This window comes from Xiphias gladius, chromosome 15 (genome assembly GCF_016859285.1).
Source record: "Xiphias gladius isolate SHS-SW01 ecotype Sanya breed wild chromosome 15, ASM1685928v1, whole genome shotgun sequence".
In the NCBI taxonomy this organism is placed as follows: Eukaryota; Metazoa; Chordata; class Actinopteri; order Istiophoriformes; family Xiphiidae; genus Xiphias; species Xiphias gladius.
The window spans coordinates 17,007,545-17,034,625 of NC_053414.1; the positions used below are offsets into that span (position 1 = coordinate 17,007,545).

Consider the following 27,081-nt stretch of genomic DNA (forward strand, 5'->3'; position numbering starts at 1 on the left):
TTAGAGGTAGGAGAAAACTATGCAAACAAAAGGTTTCCATGAGCCTTAGGCATCTCCAGATGTGCAAACACTGAGCATATTGAGGATAAAGAGCTTGATGTCCTCAGACGTTTAACTGGTTGATAGTAAAACTGCAGTGGATCAAGTTTTCCCTCAAAAGCAGTTAGAATTAAGTTTTAAAATGTAAGATAATTTTTAAAACTGTTGACACAAGAGACTGACCTGAACTCATTTATTTGTGAAACAGGGTCACGTTTGAGGGTTTCTAAATTTTTGAAATTAAACTGATATTTACACACTAACAATGTAATAACACATCTCCTGACTGTTTACAATGTTGTAATCTGAAGCAAGAGATTGTGTTAACTACGGCTGCAACTAAAGATTATTTTTATCATTCATTAATCTGCCAATTATTACTTCCCACAGCCAAAATACATGTATTCAAATTATTATTTGACCAACAATCCAAACCTTAAATCTAATCAGTTAACTATCATATATGACAAAGAAAAGCTTAAAGTCCCCACATTGAAGAAACTGCAACCAAGGACTGTCTTGCATTTTTGCTTGAAAAATGAACTAAATGATTAATAAAATAGTTGCTGATTCATTTACTGTCTCGTTATAGCTCTAGTCTTAACATAGTGATATTCTCTGAAAAGTCATATATTTAAAAAGTGGCAAAAGAATAAAAAAAAAAAAATAACAAAAAGGCCAAGCTGCCCAAAGGTCAATACTGTACTGTAATTCCACCTATACAATCTATACAGTCTTTGTCTCCTTATTTCATCCTGTTACTCTCTAGAGATTTTTGTTTGCCCCATTGTCCCCTGTAAAAAGTGTTTTTACCAATCTGTACTTTTTACATGTATTTAGTTACATGTGGCTAGTTATGTTGAAACATTAAAGTCTTTTTTCACAGAAGTCATAGAAATGTCCACACAAAACAATATAAAAGAAGACACAACCCCAGCAAGATCAAGTCCTGGCATGCACTATAAAATACATGCCAATCCCTGCAGTCAGACAGGAGGTTATTCAATCTGCATGTGTCAGTCACAGCGGCTGAGCTCATGGAGGAGTGACAACAGAGAGAGAGAGACAGAGAGAGAGAGAGAGGGAGAGGAATATGTTAAATGTGGGGTCAATGTAAAATTAAGGTGTGAATGAGTCTGAGAAAAGGATATATGGAGTAATGGAGAGTAAGGCAGATGAAGGACAGAGATGTATCATCTTAAGGTCACTCGTAAAAAGACCGCCACAATCCATTACCCTTTCATGCCACCATGAAATTAATCACACACACACAAACATCAAAGTATGAAAAAAGGACCAGCATTTAACTGTTATTTAATATTTCATATGCAGTATTTTTCATTCCTTGCTCTTGGAGATGTCTTCGTAAATAAGGTGGTGCCTGTCTGAAGGATATAAATTTAGTTTTTCAGATGACTGCAGGGTTCAGTATTTTTGATGTCCTGATATAAATATGGCTTATGATAAATAATCTGATCATGATAAAGCTCACATTAAAGCTCTGTTTGATGTCCATATTAACAGATTTTTACATGTTAAAAATGTTTTTTCTGCTGAGTTTCTGCTTTCACTGTTTGTATGTCTTTGTCGAATTCATGGTCAACAGACTTGAATGTGTGTGTGTGTGTGTGTGTGTGTGTGTGTGTGTGTGTGTGTGTGTGTGTGTGTGTGTGTGTGTGTGTGTGTGTGTGAGAGAGAGTGACTCATACTGAATATGTATGAGTTATGTGTATAATCTCATTATTGAATGTGACAATGGGACATTGACAAATAGCCTGAAGCGCACATGAGTAGTGTATGTATGTATGTGTGTGTGTTTGTGTGTTTTTTACATACAGACAAAGATATCAAAGATGTGTTGCTGTGAGCATAAAGCAGTAGTGGGTTATTTACACACAAACACAAATGCAGTGTGTTGAAGACAGAGACATGGCAGGCAGTGTGTCACACTGTAATGGAAAGAGCTGAGAGTAGACAAAATGCCAAAGTGAGGAGAGCAGGAAACAGATGAGTTGGACTCAGGAAAAGAGGGCAAAAGCTGGAAACTGAACACTGCGTCTGTTTGAGTGTGGATGTGCTGCTTGATACAGAGAGACAGTACTGGCAAAACAGAGAGAGGAAAAACAACAGGAGTGGTGGTGGGAGAGACTTACTTTACCATCTTGATTTCCCACTACACATCCTCAAAAATAGAGCTATAGGAGATGTACATTTTTTTGTCAAGCTAATGGCGTGGCTGCAACATGGCAACATGTCGGTCGGCAGTTGATCGGTCCAATCCTTCGGTCCGGACCGAAATATCTTAACAACTATTGGATGGATTGCCATAGGATGAATCTAATGAGTTTGGTGATCCCTTGAGTTTTCATCTAACACCACCAGCAAGTCAAAATCAAAGTCAAAAAACACCCACAACAACTGCGGTGCTCGCCATCCATCAAGCACTAGTGGGTGTTTTCAGCTCTCCAGCCTCAGGCAGCAGTAATGAGCCCATTATAATTTAGTGCAACACATTGAGGCGAAGAAGGCGCACACTGCACTGGAAAATTTACTTAGAAAGGCGACACAAAGGTGAGATTTATGCTTTATCACAATTTTTTTAAACAGTATTCTTCATCTTTGAAGAGAAAAGACTTCAGGGATGAGTACTGATTGCTTGGGCAAATGTATGTCTGGTTAACAGCTCCACCTCCACTAAAGAGCAGCGCTCAGCCGTTTCCCACAGCTTTTCTATGGGACCCTCTGGGATTGTCTCTCATGCAGTGGATTAGACTGTCCAGGGAAGAGGCTAGAATGGCTGTAGACTCTTAGTCTTATTGTACAAAAAACTCACATGAACCATGTACATAATGGGCCCTAGAAGCATATCTATTGATCTACAATACTGGTACACACGTTTCTGAACTATTATTAACTAAAATCGTTGAAGGTAGCACTCCTACAGAGGTGTCCAGATGGGTGTACAAAAATAGATTGCAAGATAATGTATTTGTATGGGGTACAGCCCCAGAGACAAAAATGTATAATTGTGCTCTAATTTATGAAAGTACATATAGAGCCTGAGTTTTGCTAAAAGTGCACTGCTCGCAACAAACTTAACAAGAAATTAGTAGCTATACACAGTACAAGTGGCGTTTTCAGCATGTACGGTACATTTGTTTGTGTGTACATGTAAGACGGAGAGAGAGTGAGTGTAAGGGGGTGTATGTTTTGTTCCCAGAAAAGTGCTTTTATCCTACACATACAATAAATCAATTGAAAAAACAACCACTTTCAAACAAAAATGTCTTACTCCCACCCTCGTGCTCACACACACACACACACACACACACACACACAACTTCAGACGCCGACACACTCTTTCACATACACCATTAGGGTTCTCATACAGCAGGGTCTTTTGTTTGTCACCATCTGTGCCTGGAGGACTAAATCAAATGAGGCAGAAGCGGAAGGCAGTGAGAGAAAAGGAGTCTTTCTGCTGATGGAGGGCCGCTCTTCTGTCTCATCCTTGTGCAGATGGACCCTAATGCTGCACCAGTGGCCACATGCCCAGAGAGCAACCGTGACCGAGCAGTGTAGTGGAGGGGCCTATGAGGTGGATGACAGGCATGTGTGTGTGTGTCTGATGCATGATTCACAGGCTCAGTTGGCTCTGTGTGATACAGAGAGACTGCAAAAATAAAAGGGTGAACATGACTGTGGTTCTGCTGCTGACTGTGGTGTTTTCTGAAGGTTTCTTTCCAAATAGTATCCTTTGTGTGCAGAATGTGTCATGGTGTGTGTTTGTCTGTGTATGTAAACATGCACGTGTTCAGATGCTGTTGTGTATGTTTGCGCACTTCACGCAAAAGTCAAAGCTTATGGTCCTGCATGTGTATGCGTTCTAAAAAGTTTGACCTACATGTTGGATTAAAGGCGTCCACTGACGATCATTTTCACTATCAATTAATCTGCTTATTACTTTTCTAATCAAGAAACAATCAATTTCTAACAATCAATTGATTGTTTTGTTTATAAAAGTGAAAAATGCTCATCACAATTTCTCGCCCATTCCAAGGTGATGTCTTCAAATTGATAGATTTGTCCATCCAACAATTAAAACACACAGATATACAATTTGCAATGATATGAAACAGGCAAAGGCAGAAAATCCTCATATTAAAGAAGCTGAACTCAACATATGTTTGGAATTTTTACTTGAAAAGTGAAACTATTAACTGACTTTTAAAATCGTTGAAGATTCATTTTATGTGGATTGACTAATCTATTAATCGACCAATTGTTTGAGCTGTAGTTGGATTTACAGTATGTTTCAGGGCACACCTGCATGTATTTGTCAGTATCTTCTGTTTAGACAGAGTGAGCTGTGCATGTGTATATGTGTTAACATTTACAGTGTGTATGCTTCATAGAGTGCCCAGCAAGTTTTGGGAAGCTGGCAACATAGAGGAAGTGGCCAAAATAAGCATCTGCCCCAAAGGAAAAAAACATTTTTACAATATGATATTGTTAAAAATAGCTTTGGAAAACTTCAACTTCAAATTATTTTTTTGCCTTCTTTTCCAAAAAATTTGCAGAAAGCAGTTTTTGATGATTACAGATGTCAGCTAATAGTTAATTCTGCCACTATAACACTATTACACAGGTTTCCTACACAGGTGAAGGATATATATCATATATAGTGAAGAAATGAGGAGTTGTATAATTGAGAAAATTAATCAACTACAATTCTGATAAATGAAGTAATGCATCAAGTCATTTAGCAACCAATAGCGGAAAAACACTAACTGGTTGAAGCTTTTCAAATGTGAGAATTTGATACTTTTACTCTGTTTTATATCACTGAAAATTGACAGTTGTTGGGTTTTGGACTGTTGGTTGTACAAAAATGACCAATGTGAAGACATCACCTTGGAATGAAATTAAGAATATGGGAATTTTTCATCATTTTCGACTCTCTTTGGCCCAAACAATAACTTAACAAAAACTTAACCCAGACATTAATCAATAATAAAAGTAACCTTTAGTTGCAACCCTTATCCTTTGCATCCATTCAACATCAGTCTCTGCTATGCATTTGTAACTTTTTAGCATCGCTGTGCTCCTACCTGTGCGCAGGTATCCGTCTGTCTCCAGCCACCAGTATGACATCACACAGCTGTCGGCTCCTCAGGTAGCCCTCCATCTTGCGGAAGGTCATGTCGGCGTGGGACAGAGCGGTGAACATACACTCCTCTGGACAGGCACACTGCTCCATCGACATGCATGAGGATAGAGTCGCACTGCTGTTAGACGTCCTGTACACACACGCAGGCAAAGACAAGCATTCACACAAACACACACACACACACACACACACACACACACACACACACACACACACACACACACGAACAAACAGACACAAAGACAAGAGAAAAGTTTGAGTTCACGCGCTGATGCTGATTCTCTTCTCTTCTGTTCAAGACAAAGAGACAGATATGTGGACAGAGCTACACCACCTGATCCATGTCTTCAATGTGCCATCTTTTTCTTTGATTCCCTCACACATATTTGCTCTCTCCTTCACTTCTTAACAGGGTTACAATATGTCGCCAGCAGCAGACAAAAGCATTTTAATGGTCCAATTACTAGGAGTAAATGGCCAGATAAATTTAGCCCACTTAAAAGAGAAGCTGCCAATTAAATAGCTGTGGGAGCTGAGCCCATAGGATATGCAGTAATTTACTCTGCTCCCTAATGGCAGCCAGTTTCCTTGAATCTACACCAACAACGGGAAGTGAAGCAGGGTTTGAGGCCAGGATGGCTTCAACATTCGTTATTCACTGGTGGAAGTATAAAAGCCCAAGGCTTTTTTATAGTATGTCTTATTCTTCCAGTCAGAGCTGATGATGTAGGTAGGCGTGTGTGTGTGTGTGTGTGTGTGTGTGTGTGTGTTTGTGTGTGAGAGAGAGTTGGTGTGTGCATTTGTGTTGGTCAAAGAAAAGATGTGAATCATCCACCATCATGGATCCCAAACCAGCATTTAATTTATGAGAGCCAGAGCTGTCATTTCCATTTTAATTTAATAGCAGAAGTGGCAGGACTGGCCCTACAGTACAAAGAGATAAGAAACGGAGTGATACTCAGAGGATGATATCACTTCAACTCTACCGTTATAAAAAATATCTTTTCTGATCTTTAATTTCATACACATTTGTAATTTAGTTACATAATACTTTTATTCTGTTTCTGCATATTGTGGTAAGTTTACTGATGACATTTCTGTAAACTCTGCATATTTGACATTTATTGCATGTCTGTCTGTCTGTACTGATGAATACATTTTGTTTTAATAAATACTTTTATATATACAATGGATCACATAGCTACGTGTAATCTGAGAGGGCTCGCTTTTAGTGACAAACCCACAGAGAATTATCATCCAACTCCACAGTTCCTATCACATCTAGGACCTATCTTTCAGATTTTCCCACCCACAATTTTACTGTTTTGGTTCACTCACGCTCTCATCAGCATTGTTTTCAAACAAAAGCTCTAAAAACCCACTGTACATTACCTTGCCCAGCATCAAAGAGGAGAAAGACACAGTTAGAGACTAGCTGGTGAACATAGTGGAGCTAAAGAGCCAGATATTTCCCTCAGAAGTTGGTGGAGACCAAAAACAGAGATAAAAGGAGAATGGATACTGGACTAACATTCGCCAGGTGGCCAGAAACATGAATCCAAATGAATGCTAATGTTTTTCCGTGTCTGCTGGAAAATATGCAACTGTTTGAAAAACAAATTTGCCATATCAACTTAAAAGGTAATAATATGTCAGTGTTGTGTCACAGTTTCTTTCTGGTACCCCAAAGTGGCAAAAAAAAAACCAACAAAAAACAAAAACAAAAAATGATTTATTGTATTTATAGCTCTAAAGGAAAATTTGTGATTTTGTCCATTGTGCAAATGAAACTGACTCGAGTTTAAAAGTAATCTCAGACACTCTTAATAAAAGGTGCAAGAAAGTATCATGCACACAGCTTATGTGTGCTGCTGCTGCTTATCTTCTACAGCGGGAGTCATATTCCCAGCGCTCCTCTATATTTGTCTCCTGTCCTCACTTTTATATCTTCTGCTAATCTCATCCATCAATCACTTCATTCCACCTCATCCCATCATACATCATTGCCTCAGTTTTCTCTCTTCCCTATCCCACTCTTACCCTCCAAGGAGGCTTTTTGGCTAGCTTTCTCGTCCTCTTGTATGCATATGAGTGTGGATGTAGACGAAACACTGTGTGGCTAAATACTGCCAGAGGAGATGGCTTTGAAGTGGGGGTAACGCTGCCTTCCAGTCCTCTTAATTAAGCCTGGCAGGCACTCAACGTGGACAGAGAAGGAGAAACACAGAGAGAGAGAGAGGAGAAAGGGAGAGTGCAATTGGGGCGAATCAACACCATGCAGCCAGATTCTTTAAATCCCTGCATCAGGCAAGGATATTCACACAACTGTCATTCAGTGTCTCTCTCCCTGCCTCTCTCACACACGCACACAAACACGCACACACACACAAACACACACACTCTCCCTTGTGATTAACTATCTAGCCTGATTACCCTACAGGCTAACAGCTAATGCAAATGAAAATGAAACTTAGTTCTGTAAGCAGATATATGATATGATCATACAGCCACGTTGCATGCCTGGTCACATGTTACACCCTCCGTCACACACATACAAATGCTTTTGTTTCTCCCATCAGCAGGGAAAGAAGAGAGGGCAGATGAATGGACGAGACAAACATGGGACAGATGGAAAGAGAGGGTGAGTATGGGAAGCACACCAGGACTGGGATGGGGGCTAAAAGAGAGAGGAGGGGATGAGCGGAGCCTAGTCGAGCCTTCAACCACTGTGGGATTTGGTATGCGTCCCTTCCTGTGATCCCATTTGGGATTCTGCCACCCGGGTTCTTGGAGTATCATACTGTACACAGGAGCTCTCAGAGGGAGAGAATGAATAGCAACATACACATACACATCGCAAAACTTGCATGCACAGAACTGCACATGTATGCTGCAGAAACTAATCTCTGTGTTAACACAACATGTGCAAGGACATGGCTATATCCATGCACATGTACTATACATGCTCAGTCTTTTCAAACTTGCATAATAATTTCTCCTTTGCTTATGCTAATAAGGCTGGTTTGTGTGTATGTGTGCGTTACTATTAAGGAGAAGTAATTTTCTGTGTGAGCGCTATGACATCAAGCCTTGCATAACAATAGATATTTTTAAAACCACATTTCTCTCTCTTTCTTTCTCTCTCATACACAAACGTACAAATTTGCAGGGAAAACAAATGGGGCGTAGAATAACAGAGCATTAGGCATTAATCCATTTAAAAACTACATCTGTGTTTGCTCCCACTGAAAGCTGTTTTTAAGTGTGAGTGTTTGTGCGTGTGTCCTATGAATCATTTATATTTTCTGATGTGTGTCTTGGGAGCATGATAGGAGGCTTTCAGATGCATCATTATGCCAGGATAGTAAACACACACATTGACACACATTTCTTCATTTACTTCTTCACATTTACTGCTGCATCATAACACAAAACATAGATCGGTGAGGAAGTGCAGATGCACTTAAGAGGAGTTATGATGCCCTAATTGCCTTCTCACACTACAACAATTGGACGGCCACGCCAATGCAGCACACTTCATCATGCATGTGCACACAAACATGCCGAGCACTAAGGGTTGTGAGTAAAAGCTGGAGAATCAGTCAGTGAAGAGAAACAATGTAAATGTCAAGCGCAGTATGTAGCTACAACCATAGCTCAGCCCTGGGGTCATATTGTTAATTTGACTCTGAAAATCCCATATTCACAAGAGTGTACCATTCGTGTTTGTGTACTCAACAGAGGCTGGTTGGTGAAGCGTTGAGGGGAGACGTCAGTGGACCACATTCTGTCCCAAAGGTACTCAGCCATCATTTTATCTCGCCCTCTCCCTGTCTGTCTCTGTGTAATGAGTGGCCCTCCATTACTGTATCCTGTCTGAACAGCCTCTTGCTTGGTAAAGCCCACGTTCACTTTTTTTTTTTTTTAATTAGCAGGAGGACTTTCGCAGTTTCCTCCTGTCCTCTGTTTGCACTAGTAATGATGATTAGGGCTGCAACTAATAATTATATTCATATATTGGTTAATTTTTTTAAATAAATCACCTTGTCTATAAAATATCAGAAAATAGAGAAATGAGTCTGCTATAATTTCTCAAAGCCCAAGATAATGTATTCAAGTTGGTTGTTTTTTTAGGCAAACAGTCCAAGAGAAATCTTCAGTTTACAATCAGACAAGAAAAAGAAAGGCGTCCAATCATCACATTTGAGAGGCTTTAACCATTGAACAGTTGGAATCCTTGCTTGGAAAATGATTAACGATTAATCGCTTTTCAAAATAGTTGATTAAATACCAATCGATTAATCCACTAATAGCTGCTGCTTTAATGATGATAAAGTGACAAATCGTAATGCCAGCTCATTAGAACAAGGTGATTAAATGTGACAGTTGACTGATTCATCAAATTATAAAGAACTGTTGTTTTCCTGATAATAACTAACAGCTAAGAAGTTGCACAAACCTTCTGGGGTGTGTCTGTTTTGTGACTTTCACAACTAGGCGTCTTTTAATAATTCTGTACCTAATATACCCTATAGGTTTTAACTAAAAGGTCCCAAAAGCAGACACTAAACCACCCTAACCTCCAGTCCCTACCTGCAAGAGCTGGAGTCGGTTTCCGGGTGGTTGTTTAACTCGGTCCCCGCCGCCGCCGCCGCCGCCGCCTCCTCCTCCTCCTCTTCCCCGACTTGAGCAGAGGGCTCGGGTACCAGCTGGGGCACCGGTGCCTCTCCGGGCGGTTCCATGCTCGTCACCGGACGAGAGCGACGATGAGGCGGCGGGGAGACCCACGACAGCGCCGCGGCGGAGCTCCGGCACTCTGGCTGGCTGAAAGAGCGGGGACAGGAGCTCCCCGTTGCTCCAACTGCCGCTCCTCCCGGACCGCCCCGACTCCCCGCCGGTTCAGCAAACTTTCTGTTGCTGCCGCTGTCGCTACACAGGTTAGACCCAGCGCTGCCGCTGGCAACCAGACCGCTGTGACCCCCCGCGCTGGGGTTTACGCCGCCTGAATTCGAGTTGCCACAGCCGCTAACTGATGGTCCTTCTCCGGAGCTGCCGCCCGCTCTCCTCCCGGCGAAGTAATCTCCTAGCGGCGGGGAGTGAGGCGGAGGGACCGCGGGGTGACCGAACCACCTCCATCGGATCCTGAGGATCTGCTTCACATCGAACTCCTTCCGCGAGGAAGAGCCCGAGCCGCTACTCGACATTCCAGGGCTCGACACGAGGAAATGGCGGGGGAGAGCCCGTGCCGCTCTGCCGTTAAGGCTGTACACTGAACCGTTCACGCGTCTCTACTAGCAACCGCACGCCCGGTAACCGCGACTGGAGGGAGTGAGCGGAACAGAGCGGAGTGTATGGACAGAGAGAGAGAGCGAGAGAGAGGGAGAGAGGGAGGTCTACACAGAGTTTTAACGTCAGCGCCAAAGCGTTTTCATGCACAAATCAAACCACAAACATTTGCCACAAGGACGAATTAATGTCACGGTCCTGCCAAATAATGCAGCGCAGACCACAGCCATTTTGTAGCAGAGATGAGTGATCATTATTGTTATCGTCATCACCATCTATATTCAGCAGGCCAGACAATCCAACAGCAATACTTAATAGCGGGTGTCTTTGTGCCTGAGTCTGCATGTGTGTGTGTGAGAGAGACAGAGTGTTGTTTGGAGCTGAAGTCGATTATTAGATCAACTGGAAATGAATGGCCAACTATGGCCGCAACCAAGCCTGGATTACCAACCAACCAAAGTGGTTGGGGATGCTGCCCAGGGGCCCCCGACCTCCAGGGGCACAAACAGCCCCTATGTTCACTGTGGGCCAGTGGCCTTTGGTAATTTGATTACTTCAAATTTGTAACACAACTGGGTCCTGCATTGTTACATAACCTTGTGGCCCCTTCTTGTAGAGGAGCCCTGTGTTCAAGCCTAGTTGTAACATCTTTATTATTTTTAGTTCATATTGTGCTCACATGGTGCATTTTCTTAAATAAAGTTGAGTTTTGTCCGATCACAGAAAACCCAGGGCCAGGTTTAAGAGAGCTGGTTGGTTTCTGAGTGGCTGTGCAAAGTATAGCGACGCTGCCATCTATAGTGTGTTGTGTTCACTGTACTTGATAGGAACTTAGAGGAAACAGGGGCCCAACAGCAACTTTTTGCCCCGCATGCCTCAGACATATCAATCTGGCCATGGCTGCAAGTAACAATTATCATTATCGATTTATCAGTGGAGATAATGTAACTTGGCTCTGGTTTTTTGGTTAAGATTGTGGTTAGGGTGAGCATGAAGCGGGTTAAGTAAGCTTAGGGTAAAATGATTATAAGTCAATGCAATCTCCTCCTAAAGGACAAAAAAAAAAACTCCAAAATTATGCGTGAATGTGAGTGTGTGCATGCATGTGTGCCAGAGTGAGTGTACATGGAGATTTGTGAAGGTACGGCAATGATTACATGTTCATTAAAGACTGGACACATCCTCTTTATCGTCTTTATTTCCACCCTGTCCGTTGCCTCCTCTCAACACCTCTCTCTTTCTTTCTCTTTCTCTCTCTCTCTTTCTCTCTCTCTCTCTCTGTGTCTTATTGCATCCAAACAATCACACTTTGTTTAGAAGCCTGGCTGCAATAAGCAGATGTGTGGACTTGTTGTTTGAATCACCACAGCGAGGGACCTGAGTGTCCTTGAAAATGAAATTTCTCTCATGTCCCTCCCACCAGCCCATACACATGCCCATACACATACATACACACACACACACACTCACACTCAAGCCTCCTTCTCAGGCTCTTTTGGACCATCTTATCCCTCTTTCCCTGTTTCTCCACAAACCATTGCTCTTCTCTACCCATTGCTACAAATCTTTCCCATCTACCTGTCCTTCTCTTCCCTCTCTTCCCTCCATCTGCAATGCAGCAGCTATTCATAGACAATAATGATCAGTGGGAGCGGGTCCTGTGGGAGCCATCCCATCCAGATGCCCGGGGCACCCAGCAGACCGGCAACGGACCTTCCGCAGTAACCCCAGGATGACCACAGGATGTGCCGGAGCCATGGGGCTGGAACACAGTGTGTTCAGGATGGGGGCCCAACAACAACAGCAGGGGAGGGATGCTTTAGGAGCCCCACTCTAGCAAAAAATCAATATGTCAAACAGCCAAGGTCAGTTTATGAATTACACAGATGGGAGATGTGTTACTCATAAATTGGCTCAGGACACCAACAGCCAGGCTCAGAGACTAATTTCTTCCATAAATAAATGACTGAACAGAGCAGATGAATACGACTGATTTAACTTCTGCTGCTTTTGTTTGCCAGATTCTTAGAGGCAGGGGCCTTTTCTTAATTTTCAGGATGTACTCTCGGATGACTGCAGGACCACCCCGCTGCTCTATGTGATCAATACTACTGAGTCAATACGCACACACAGGCACATAGACACAAACACACACACACACACACACACACACACACACACACACACACAAGCTGAGGCTGCAAGGCGGCATGAAAACAAGCAGCAATATCATTAAAGCAAAGAAATAACAAAGGGTCAGAGCAGAGGAGTCTCGAACAAGATTACATGGTGAACCAGATCAGATACATATCCAGCTGTGTTTAATGATTTGAGTATTTTTCTTTTCAAAACTCAAACTAATTAAAAGGAATAAACTTGTTAGAGCTAGCATACTGCCTCAAGCAGACTTGGCTACCACTTATAAAAAGATGAAAACTACCCATGTGGCAACTGTGCAGATTAACAAAACACGATAAAACACGTTATTCTTCACATCCAAGAACAAGTTAAAGAAGCAATTGTACAGAGTCCAGAAGCCAGACTACTAACAAAAACTAAGAACAGAGCTCATATTACTCCCCTCTTAATGTCTTTACACTGGCTACCATTTTATTAAAGAATCAATTTTAAGATTTTACTCATTACTTTTAAAGCACTTCATGGCCTGGCCCCAGAATATACCTTTGAATTACTGCGTCCATATCAACCTGGGTAGCTTCGTAATCCTGCCTTTGGAGCCCGCGCACACAACTCTAACAAAAATAACCAGACCCAGAGTAAACCAATGTATTTCCGCAACACTCTTGATGGAAATGCTGTCCTGTTACTGGGGGAGGCTGGGAATGGGGCCCTGAGGGTGAAACAAAGCTGAGGAATGACAGGCCATTCAACTCTGGTCTCCTCCAGTTGGATCTAATCATTGGTCACTAGGCAGGAGCCTCCTTGAGCTGCCTACTGTTATTGGTCTCCTGGCCGCGCTAGTCCAAGGCTATCACTCAAAACTCTTTGGCACCGTTTTATGGCTCTAAAGCACTCTGGACACACACACACACACACACACACACACACACACACACACACACACACACACACACACACACACCCAAGAAAATGACACGATGAAATCCCATTCACACACACTTCACACTCGATAATCATCCTGTTTATGTGCATTCACACATGCAAGCATGCATGTGAACAAGCTCTCGATGGATGCCATTTGCTTGTTCACACAAGCAAATGGCATCATGCAACCCCAGTATGCACACTTTGTACTCCAACCACACACACACACACACACACACACACACACACACACACACACACACACACACACACACACACACACACACCAAATAAAAACAGGTAGCAGTCATCTGGGGAGTGCTGTCATAAAAGATTTTATGGGGACAGAAAGTGAAACATTATCTGTCTGGCCCGGCTGTGATGATCAGCTCATCTCTCATGACTGATGCTCATCCTCCAATGGCCTTCTTTCAATTTCTGTCTCTCTGTCTCTCTCACACCCTGTCTTTCTATCTTTATTTCTTTCTTTCCTCTCTCTTCCTCCTTTCTGTCTTCTTTTTCATCCCTACACTGTGCTCAGTTTTGAACACTTCCTCTTCCCTCCTTTCCTCCCCACCCTCACTGCCCCCTATTCTCCCCAGTCTCCCTCCCAGCCTCAATTTCCTTCTCCCCATTCCTGCTATTATACTGTGGCACACAAGGAATGTGGGTTTTTGTGTTTTTTTTGTGTGTGTTTGTGTAATGGTGGGACCGTGGCAGTGATTCCCTGAGGTGGAGACCTACAGGGACGACGCTGCAAGACTGATTGTTATATGTAGGCTCACAGGCATAGACACATCATGACTCGTCTGCAAACGCCTGCATATCCCCACACACATTCACCTACACGCGCACACACACACACACACACACACACACACACACACACACAGCTCACACACACACACACACACACACACACACACACACACACACACACACACACACACACACACACACACACACACACACACAGAGAGAGCTCTGAAAAATACGAACCATATACCCACTATACATTCTGCATGCATACACATTAAAACACAAGGACACCCATTCATTCAAGTCACGGACCCAACATCACACACAGACAAACCCACACACACACACACACACACACACACACACACACACACACACACACACACACAAACACACACACACACGCCCACTGCCTGTTTCTGTTGTGTAATCTGAGTGCTGTTGGCTGGTGCTGTAGCTGCAGGCGAGTCCGTCCTTGAGACTCAGAGCAGGCTCAGACTGGCCAAGCAAATAATTACCTCTCCACATTGACACGCCAGCTCTGCCCAACACATGAATGAGAAGGAAAGAGAGAGAGTGTGTGTGAGTGTGTGAGATTGCAATTAAATTGATCTGGAGGCACAATATTCAGTATTATTGAACAGAAAATTAATTTCACACCTGCAAGAAGGCTTGCGTAAGTGTGTGTGTGTGTGTGTGTGTGTGTGTGTGTGTGTGTGTGTGTGTGTGTGTGTGTGTTTACTTGTACATCTGTCTTTGAGAGGACCAGTTTGAGTTTTAGACTTTAGGAATGAAAGCATTTTTGGAAAGTTAGGACGTTTTTTGTAAGTGCTCTCTTTGGAAAAGGACTTTAAAGAGCAGTCTGAGGGTTAGGACTTGGTTTTCAGGTTCAGTTTATGGTGAAGGTTGGGCTCAGCCAACCTTTTAGCTGTGACGGCCAAAAGAGTACTCCACTGATTTAGCATTGCACTCCTATCACATTTTTAGATTCACAATGGACAGTTAAATAATTAGAATGGAGCAACTCGACAGCAGACAGTTTGATCAGAGATCAGGGTGTGTTAGGCTTGCAGCGGCCAATGTACTTTTTAGCCTCTAGCCTTAAGCAGAGGTGAGGAGCAGGTCAGAGAGGTCTGGTAAGCTCACTTCTTTCTAACTCCACACCCTCAGATTCTTTTCATTTTCAAACTTGTACTTTTCAGTTCCAACCAATGTTGACTCAAGTAACATCACTTGAAAGTATTTATCAGTTTGCACAGCTCCCTCTGGAGCCGCAAAATGTTTTATACAACTTTTTTTTCCACACATGAAGTAGTACTTTCCAAAACCTGCAAACAGACTTTAATGTGTAAAGTCAGTGGAGTTTTCCCTTTAAGGTTAGGGTAGTGCTAGGGAATGCACTATGTTAACGAGGGTCCTCAAAGGTATAGAAGTACAAACGTGTGTGTGTGTCTGTGTGTGTGTGTGTGTGTGTGTGTGTGTGTGTGTGTGTGTGCGTGTGTGTGTGGATGTGTGTGCGTGTCTCTCTCTAATCTGAATAAAACGCAGACCACCTTCAGCTGGTAATTTCCCTCTTATCCTCCATCACATCAGTCAATAGCAGAACCACACAGATCAAGGACAGTATTCTCTGTGGTTTATGTGTGTGTGTGTGTGTGGGTGTGTGTGTGTGTGTTGAGTTCTATCTGCATTCAGGGAATGTGTGTTTTAGCTCCAGATGGACTATGCTGTCCCAGTTTTCTGAGAAGTAACTAATATGAGAGATGAGAGAATGAAAGAAACTCGACGTCAGTCTATCAACAAATTCAGACTCCTCCTCCACCTTGTATTTTTATATTCTGTCATCACATGTGCGTGTTATCGGACAGAATAAATGCAATAAAGCTCAGGAGGGGGGTTCAATCTTGCAACAGTCAGAGCAAATAGTGCCTCAGCCCACTGATCAGTGAAGCTGCTCGTCCATTTCTCCAATTTCTGCCTCCACTTCTCTCCTATCCATTACCCTTGTTCTGTCATTTCTTTTCTATCTTCCCCTTTTGAGAGATGGATCCACTGTATGAGAGAGGCCAGCGTTAATTACGTGTGTCTTGTGTGTGCGACTAGTAGACGGGTTTGAGTGCAGATACAGTAGATTGTATTGAGTGGGAGGAAGAGAAAGACACAGACAGACATATTGACAGAGAAAGAGGCAGAGGGAAGGAGAAATGAAGCCTGTGATCTGGGAGATAGGAGCACGGCGGGCAAGGATCAAAACACTCAGACTGCCCACAATTACATCTCTGCCTTGCACTGACAGAGGGAGGCACATGCACACATTGACATAGACACACACACACACAGACACACACTTTCCATCTGATCTTACTGTATATTGGAGCACAAACCTTCTATCCTGCTCCCTCTGCACTGAGCAAAGTTTTGACACAGTTTTACTGCCATGATTTATTCAACACAAATGTAGAGATAAAAAGATGACATTGAGCGCGTGCTTATGTGTGTGTGCGTGTGCGCGTGCATGCGTAGTTGAGTGGATGTGCGTTTTATGGCAGTGTTTTGCTACTGGGTCTGGGAGACAGAATACACACATGACAAAACGCACACACGCCCTCACACACACAAAACACACTCATATGCACACAAGGCTCTGGACTGCCCAAGTGTGAACTAAACTGTCCAATTACTTTGATCCATGCCTGTTGCTGTGGGAAGAAAAAATTGTTTCTTCCATTTCTGTTCGTCACCTGGGTACACACACACACACACACACACACACACACACACACGCACGCACGCACACACTTTCATACGCAAATGCAACATAATGGCTATGTGCTGGCTTGTCATCTCTGGTTCCTCTAATTGCTTGGGAGGATGGAGAGAAAAATAAGGCAGGGAGAGAGAACGCAAACTAACCAAATATAACCATATTTGTCGAGCTGTGCATCTGTTTAGCAGCTTCAGAGCATGAGGAGGAGGACGATGATGATAATGATGATGATGATGATGATGGGAGCAGCCGCTGCTGAAAAGCAATGGCTTCTGGCTCTCATCCAGTCTAATCAAACTCCTTGTTATATCAGTGCCTGCCCAAACACACACCAACATATACTGTATATCTTTTGTGAGCAGAGGCGGCCATTGATCTGTTGTGGCCCGACATTTGGCCTTGATGTGAGTACCTGTTCAACTCTGACATTAAATTCTGCCGCTGCAGGACAAACAGAAGTTTATGAGCAGATGTTATGAGATTATATGACCCCTGACAAATCAACCTGCGCCCTCCAGCAGCAGCAGATAGAACAATGGCAACCTGTGTCCATCCTACAATATCCCTGCAGCATGAAAGCCCTGCTCAATCCCCTGCTAATCCCCAAAATATGAATTGCAGCATTGAATTAGGATGTTATAGTGCCAGAGCAGACGCACCCGTGTTGGAATTGCTGCCTGTCCAAAATGTAGCACTCGTACAGTATAAAGAAGAGAGATGATATTGCTCCTCTACTTGCCTCCCTTCATCTGTTACCACTGAACTATTGAATACATTTTTAATATTATTTTATTTGTTTTTAAGCATTGCATGGATTTGCACCAGCTTGCACTGTCACTGCTGCTCCCAGGCTGTGGAACAGTTTACTCTTCACTGTCAGGTCCTCTCCGTCTATTGCCATGTTTAAATTCCATTTTCAGACATACCTTTTAACAACTGCTTTTGAGTCACCACAATTGTTGGTATAACTACACATTATTTCTTTTACTTTGTTTATTTTTTTTAAATTAAAATTATTTATATGTATTTTTAATTTTCCTGTGAAGCCCTTTAACACATTTGTTGATTTTAAATGCGCTATATAAATAAAATTGACTTGACTGAACCTTAAACCGGCATTAAATTATTATTTTAGTCACATTATCACCTTTTAAAGTCTTTACGATAAACATGCCATCAAGCAGACATGTAGTTGTGTTTTTGGCCTTAAGTCTTATACATTTTGCTAAAACTGTTTCAGTGTTTTTTGGGGGGAGTTTTTTCCAAATCTAAATCAAGGGTCTAAAGCTAGATGATTCTGTACAGATTGTACATCCCTTTGAGCCAATTTTGTGATTTGCGATATAGGGCTATATAAATAAAACTGACTTCACTTGATATAATATACAGTCCCCCTTCAGCTCTGTCTTGGTTTCCATTAACTCCTATGTAAAATATCTGGCTCTTTAGCTGCTAAATGCTCCGATATGTTCATCAGCTAGTTGTTAACATTGTCCTTCTGCTATTTGGTGCTTGGTAGTTAGTGAACAATGTGTTTATCAGAGTGTCTTCACTGAAAATAATTTGCAGGACAGAAGTGGAACAGAACCAAACCATGAAAGTTGCAGGGCATGAAAACCAAAACTATGATCTTAAATATGCTAAAACACTCTGTAGGGCTGAGAGGAGCAGCAGATTTGGATTATAATTCTCTGTGGGTTCTGCACTACAAGTGACACCTTTAAGATTACATAGAGTCATTCAATCCATTGTTAATGTAAAATACAGATTATAGCAACTTTAAAGATAAAGGTCACACAATGGATACAATTAAGAAGACCAAACTAGCTTCCATTAACACACAAAACGTTGCAATTGTATTTTATGGAAGAGCAGTGTACTGATTATACTAAATAGGCGAGGGTTGATATATTCAAAAGACACAAACACATATAAACAAAGCAAACTGATAATCAACCAATTACTTTTCTGAAGTCAGTATTTCTCTCAGCAAGAATTCCATATTAACATAAATTACACGTCTGCCTGCAAAAATAACACAAACAATCACTAATCACCCTGTCTGTGAGTGTGTTTGTGCACACACACACACACACACACACGTCGGGTTGTTTGCCTCCATTAAAATCGCAGAGGAATGAACTTTGAAGCTGAACACAACAGGAGATAATACACATCCTGAATTATTGATGGAAATGTAAACAACTATTTTTTCTTTTTACTCTCTTTCGACTCTATTTCTTCTTGTAACTGTCTCTCCTCATCTCTCTCATTCTTTCTCTCCACCCTCACCTATTTGGCAGTTTAACAACTCTCTAATGACAGCAACACTCAACTGATCCCTCGTTGGTGTAGTTTGCAAGCATACACACATAGTGTACTCACACACAAACCCACACCAGTAAATAATCTCTATTCTTAGGTATAACGCAGGTGTATATTTGCTCCTGCATGTTACACTCAGGTCTCAGTGTAGGGCAAGTGGCTGGTGGAGGATTGAAAAGTGCTTGCTGTGCAATTCATCAGCCCTCTCCCCTAGTCACCCCCCCACACACACACACACACACACACACACACCCTCTCTGTCACCCCCCCACATGCTCCATAGCCTTCTTTCCCATTTCCCTACTGACATTCTTTTTTCATATCTGTCCATCATAAGAAACCACATTTGTCTCTGTTATTTTCCCGTTCCACCCCCCCCCATGCTGCAATCCCTTCTTTTTCTGATCACTCTCTTTCTAAATGGGCAGAGTGTTGAGGGAGGAAAGGAAGTAGAAAACACAAGGGAAAGAAAGATTGAAAGAGAGAGAGTGCATTTATGGCCAAATAAAGAGCATGCCTTAATAATTTACCCTGCCCTGCAGCCACAAGCCAATCACAGCCCATCGCTCCCAAAGAAATGAGAGCGAGAGTGTCACAAGTAGTCAGAGAGAGAGGCTTCTATGTTGGTACTGACAGTCCCTCTACACTGTGATAAATTATTTGAGGTGATACACTGCCCAAAAAGCTTTGAAACATTCACTATCAAACATCAAGAAAATTGAAGCTCCCATTAAAATAAAGTGGAACGGAAAAAGAATTTTACACATTAAATTAATTGACACAGATCAGAGCTCTGCAGCAAAACCAGTGTTTGGGTTATAAGATCATATTGCCATTTTCCCAGCTACACTTGAGAGTCTATCTGAATAAATTTAAACAGTTGAATGAAGGATGATGGACAACTTTATTTGGATGTCATGTACCAGAATCTCTTCTTCAGGAAGCTGTTTTATACAGTGACAGAGAGAGCTCAGCACACAGCAACTTAAAAACTCCATTAACTGATTGGGGGCAGCAGAATACAATATTGATATATTGATATTTTATCACCTTATAAAATTCTGTTTTAACTTATTAGCAAACAGTTGCGCTTTTATGGATCTAGCAGTCACATAAGAATCCATTTAGATTTATGATTCTTAGCAACTTATTAATGTAAGTCCATTTTACACTCCTTTTAGCTCTATTTTGGGCTCCACCAGCTCCTGAGGAAGATGCTTTATCTGGCCATTTAGCTGCCAAATGCTCTACTATGTTCACCAGCTAGGTGCAGAGATGTCTGTCTGCCATTCGGTTCTGGGCAGGTACTGTACAGTGCGATTTTAGAGCTTTTTAGCTAAAATCAACTGTGCTGTGTAGCTGAAAATGAAATTTTGAGAGAGGTGAGAGTGAAACGAAACATTAAAGACATATTCAGCAAGGTTCTTGCGCTGCTTGTTCTGCGTTCTCAAAATAGTGTTTTGGTAGCTGCATCTGTAGGCTGATATTTGACCAAATAAACATCTTTTTAGTCTGGTCTTGATACGTGGCCAAATTGCACTTGTACAGTTCTGGAAATTCAGAAACACAAGAAGGCTAATTAGTTTTTCATTCGTCTTTCATTTCACGCAGCGGTCAACGGTGACTGGCTGTGCCCACAAAATGTCAGTGCAGCTTGGGTCAAAGTTCAGTGCACCTGTGGTCTGCACCCTGCTGACATCTGCGCAGACACGTCGAGAACCAACGCACAATACAAAAAAGCAGCAGAAGCGTTTTTTCTACGACAATGTGGATACACCTTATACAGTCACTGACGCAATGGAGTGACAGGAAACTTGCCATGATTTGTAGTTGAGCATTTGGTGATATTGAGTTTCACTCACTGATATCACCACTGCAATGCTAGACAAATTGTATTTTACGTGATCAGGTAATATTATGCTTTATATTCTCCACAGTGACTGTGTTTACTTTCTTTCATTTACTTTGTGATGCAGAGTTCCACTGGGCTATGTCAACAAGTCCTCCAACCTAAATGACCATTTAAGTTGTTTGCCCCAGTCCCCCAATATGAGGGATGATATAGGAGCATCTCCTGAATTAGCTCCCCTGCCAGAGACAGGAGATATGCCACAGATAAACTGTTAGAAATCACTGTTGAAAAATAAATAACTAAGTCTTTTATGTTGTGACAATTCTACGGCAAAGGTATGGTTAGGTTTATTCCCAAATACAACTTAGTTAGGTTTCAGGAAAGATCATGGTCTGGGCTAAAATAAGTACTTTGTTAAGGTTGGAGGAAGATGGCCATGGTGGTTACAATAACAAACCCCCGGTTAAGGTTATAGAACGATTGCGGTCATGGTTAAAAGAAACAATGCTAACTGTCAGTTTGAAATCGGAAACCAACATTGGCCTCCGGCTTTAAAGTCCAAGGTTTTGTCAACCCATCCATCCACCCCAACCTCCTCCCCATGCAGACTTTGTCGCTATACTGTATAACGTCACCCAACTGATGCTGTCTCACACGGCTGCTGGATGTCGCTTAACAATAAAACATAACTATGGGTTGTAATAAGCTGCTTGTACAAACGACCTATGGGGTCATTTTTTATGGGAGGAAAATCTCAGCTATGCACGTCCTAAGAAGTGGAGTTACAGCCACGTAACTTATGTTATTTCTTGCCTTGTCTTGTTATTCAGTAGGAGACAACTGTGTGCATCCACTGTGCTTACTATCTTTCATTTTGATCACAGTTTGCAGATTTGCAGTGAGCGGAGATGAAGTTGCTGGATGTGTGCTACTGAAAAGTAGCAGATTACTGAGCCTTTGTCTTCACTATCAACAATCTCTGCTTGAAACTTGTAGGAAAAACACAAGCAGCCAATCACAGTTCATATGGTCCTGATGGGGTACGTCTGTTACCACCATAGCCCCCAACATATGGTTTTGAGGTCAGCTAAAGCGTAGCTTAGGTGACTATGTGCATAGGCTCCGTTGTTATGCTGCAAGCCCTTAATACACCGATCAGCCACAACATTTAAACCAGTTACCGTTTTGAATGTTGTGGCTGATCGGCGTTAACTCTTATAAATCAAGGCTAAAAGTTGCAAGCTGTAAAACCAAAACAATGAGCTGAAAGACGCTACAAAGCTCTCTAGAGCTGAGGGGAACTGCAGAGCTGAGTGATCGTCGTGGGTCCATCATCACCAGAAACACCTTTCACACTACACATAATCAGTTGATCCATTGTTTAAGTAAAAATGTTTATTTGTGCAACTTTAGGTGGCGTAGAGCACTCTTGGCCACTGTAATTTTGCCATCTTGAACACGTTTCTCTGGTAGGCAGATGCTTGCAGTGGTTTATGTCACTTTAGTGGCTTTTTTATTTATTTACAATCATTCCCTGTAGGCTTGCACAATCATTATGCAAACTGGGTATGTGCCTCAGCCCAAACCTTAACATAAAATTTATTTCTGCAATTCTCCAGTGGAGACAGAAAACATTTTTTGCTTAAGGTGGTTGCAGTGAAAACAAATGAGGACACCAGTTTCACCCCAGTTAGACAAACCTTCCGCAATTAACTCCACAATTTTCCCCCAGTATTCTCTTGTCCATTATGTTCCCACATGGTGTGAAAGAAATAAATAGTGCCTGAGCAGCATTTTTAGCCTTTGGATGAAGCAGGGCTCTATCAAGCAAGCTCTCAGATTGGTCGGTGGGAAGAAGGTCACCTTACCCCCCCCCACACACACACACACAGATCATTGATCCATAAACCTATGAGACAATAGAGTCACAGAGGGGGGAGAATGGGTTGGATAGACACAGGAATTGAATGAGAGAGGTGAAGGCATAGAATTAAAAGGTGATCAGTGATTATTATGATAGTGGTTAAGGACTTAGTAAAATTCTGGCTCCTTCTGCACCCAAATGTCAACCCCATCTCAAGCCAGTCACATCCCACTACTCACAATCTTTAAGTAATTAACACCCGATCAATTCTCAATCAATTCTTTACTTAGTGTTTGAAAGTGATATGTCTGTGTTTTTTTTTTTTGCCATTCTAAAAAAAGAAAAAGAAAAAAGGGAGGAAAAAAGACAGAGATAGGCAAGAAAAGGACCAGCAAGGATGAGGTGGCCCTTTCTTACACTTTCAGCATCGCAAATGAGTCTATCTTTTATTACCTTTAAGTCCCTTTCACTGCCCTTCACATTTATAACTAGGGAAGCATAGACTTTCTCTATCATACGCAAAAATCTAAATATCTTCAAATGCATGATGGAAAGCCAAATACTGTCACCAAAAGGCTTCCAGACATTCCAGATTCAAAGAGTAAAGGCTCCTTTTCAGGTATTTCTTCAATCTGCATATGGAGAGAAAATTTCCCAGTAGACCGAAATGACTAAATGTAGGAAATCACTGACTTGAACAGAAACAGACAGTAGTAGAAGAGGCAGAAGGGGAAGAAAGTGGAAACAAAAACAAATTAACTGACAAAATAACCCCTGGAATTCACTGGAAATCAAAACAGTTCAAGAGAAAATTCATGTGTTTTTCAAACGGGGTCTGATTCTCATAACTGTGTCCATTCTGGCCGTGGCTCATGATAACTTTGACACTTGGCAGACAAAGATTTGGAAAACAGAGTCCAGCAAGGCAATATGTATCGGGCCGAGCACTGTGAGCCTCCTAAAACTTTCCAGTAAACTTCAGTTACGTAAATAATTTCAAACACTTGTCTCTGAGCCCGACTGAAAGTAAACACAGAAAGTAGCCCCCTGGATTAGCTATTGTAACTAACTGCATAGGGATCTACTTATGGGGCAGCTTGCCAGCTAACCAAGCCAACTGCCCATTGATCTGCACACACTAGTTTGTTTACATATATGTAAGAAAAAGTAGCAAACAAGACAAGGTTTGCTTAAATCACTGTCATCTAAAGATATGAAAAAAAACAAGACTGAAAAGGGTTGGTGTGAGGCTTTCCACTTTGATGGCTGACTGCATTTGTTAGAATCAGAGTGCACAGTGAAAATAGACAAATCAAATGCAGGAGGAAAGACAAAGAATTTTAATCAGCTTTACGGGCCAAGTATGTGTACACATACAAAGAATTTGACTGTGGGTTCTCATTGCTCTCAAAATACTTACACACTATTCCAAGAACAATTTTCCCAAGATAGATAGAAATATAGATGCAGCTAAAAACTGGGAAAACGAAGCTGAACGAAATAGGTGAACAAACATTTAACTGTTATGTACCTAAAAGTAGGTGGAAAAAAAATAGATGTGTATATAAATACAACAACAACATACAATATCTGTATTCAAGTCAACCTGATGAGTAATTTGTAAAAAAGAATACAGTGGTACATGCACATGTAATGTAACACGTTACTTTATATACATGGAGTAGGTGGTTATCTACAGTATATACACGTAGACATGTCAATATATAATACATACAGCATTGTTTAGATTTATTTGACAATGATAATGATCATGTGTACATGTCAAGGCAGAGTGTGTATTTAGTCAAGTGTAAACTATATGCTTTATTATTTGTAAGTACAGTAGATGTTTTAGTGTTTTGGGGTTATTGCATGGAGGGTGTTTTCTGACACTATATGACTGATTTTACTGTTCAAAATGAAGGCAGAAAAGCAGCAGAGGGCTGTCCTGCAAGCCGACAAACCCGAAGAAAAGTAAAATTAAAGTGTATCAAGGAAGCTTTTGAAGGCTTGCACTGTTTGCCCCGATATTACTTGTTTTTCCTAATTTGCAATTCCCGAATCTCTGCAGCAGCGGCGGCAAGTGCAAAGTTAGCAAGAACCACAGTCAGAATGCTGTATTCGAGGGTGGTTTCTCATATGTACTTTGAATTAATTCCCCTGTGTAGGTCATTTAAAACATTTAAAACCTTTTAAACTGAGGATCGTGGGCCTTATGCATTCAAACAACCAAAAGTAAGTTCCTGGTTAACTGCAGGATAAAAGGGAAGTGGCAGGGTGAAACAGATTTAGAATACGAATGAGTGGATGGAGGTTGTGTTAACGATGAGAAGCAGAGGAGGAACAGACAGGAGGCCTTGTTGGACAGAGTGACTGAGCATTAATCAGCGGTAGGTGGGATAATTACTGGAGGGGGGGCATTTAGAGGACGCTGACACTGCAGCTTATCAACGCGTAACTGCCCCTCAGTACTTCATCTTTTAGCACAGGGGAGCTTTTAGCATGCATCTGGTTTATTGAGAGAGTGAGAGAAAGAATGAAACCATAAGATGACAGGAGGGGGCATTTAGGATGCGTGTAGGTCTGTGTGTGTGTACGTCGGAAGTGAGTTTGGAGATCAGTGATATAATGGTAATCAAACCGTAATGGCTTAAATGTTCTCGCTGATTTATGATTATAATTATCCGTGTTGAAAACCCTTACAATTAACAGAGCAGAGTTAAGCTGCTTCCACTGAATGATAGGATATTTCTTTTATCTAAAGCACCATACAAAATTTCATAGAGAATGCAAAAAAAAAAAAAAAAAGTCAGTGTCACTGAAATTTCAAATCTACCAGCCAACTTTCTCCCAAAACTTCTGCTTGTTCCTTTTCTGAAAAACCTCATGAATAGCATTATCCTAAAATAAAATTCCTAAAATAAGATTTGCTCTCATGCATGAGAAACTTCGTATGTGTGAGTGTGTTTTTTTCTCATTGTACCAGCTGTGCTACAAGAAGTGACAAGAATAGTCGGCTCTAGAAATACGATACAATTTACAAACCAGGCCGAGGAATTTTGTGTTCATCTTTTAGTGAGCTCTTGGAGTATATATGCTTGAAGAGCGCTATAAATAGCAGGGTCATCATGGCACAAATAACGCATGCATACACACACACACATATATGTCTATAAATTCCTCTATAAAACCAGAGGCAAGATTGTCGATCATCTTTGCCTACTTAATCCACTACCAATGACTCATTTCAGGATGTAGAGGAGTTTTAGCACAAACCCTCACATGATGCTACAGAAATACTTTGAAGCACAATAAAAAAATAATGAAATAAGGAAGTCATATAGCAGTCAAGTCAATTAAAGTATTGTAGCACATCGTACATTTTTCTTTTTTTAGTAAATTAGACAAACTTAAGAATCATTAAACATCATTAATTGACTGTGACTATATAATCTCAACTCAGTGGGCCATTTAATAGCTTTGAGTTGCAGCTGAAGGTCTGCATTTGCTACTAGAACTGGCTCAGGTGCTACCACATAGCCTGGTCTCAGACTTTTTACAGATTGGTTTAGCGTTCAGCAATTTCTGGTGTCGTGCCTGCTGCCAGCTGTTTTCATCATCTGAAGAAACAGTTTAAGGCAAAATAAAACAAAACATAATAACCCAGAAATGGCAATTCAGTCTAATTATCAGGTTATGATCATGTGATAAAGAGTGGTCAGAGATGGGGAGGGGTAAATTATAATCTCTGTTCATTTAATCCTGTAATTTTATTCTTCTAATTTTATTCTCTGTCTCTTTGACAGACTATTATTTACAGAAAAAAAATCTTATTTCTATATAAACTCAGGTTAGTTCTTGAAAGGACGTGAAAATGGATGTAAACAACAGAGCAACTAGTCAGTTTTAGGTCTGTGTCAAATCCTCAGGATGAGTCAGGCCCTATTGTGAGT

At 41.5% G+C, this 27,081-nt stretch overlaps 1 protein-coding gene across 4 annotated transcripts in view; it reads right to left on the bottom strand.

Moving 5' to 3' along the window:
* The window catches only part of klhl5 (kelch-like family member 5), a 60,118-nt gene that overhangs the window by 18,428 nt on the left and 14,609 nt on the right, over positions 1–27,081 (bottom strand). For 2 of the 4 annotated variants that reach the window (XM_040145409.1, XM_040145410.1), the window contains one exon: positions 5,151–5,339. In XM_040145409.1, the coding sequence (XP_040001343.1) occupies positions 5,151–5,305 (155 nt within the window). In that variant the 5' untranslated portion in view covers positions 5,306–5,339. Of the gene's footprint in view, positions 1–5,150; positions 5,340–9,802; positions 10,521–27,081 lie in introns of those variants that run through there. The other 2 variants (XM_040145408.1, XM_040145412.1) reach the window with 2 other exon arrangements.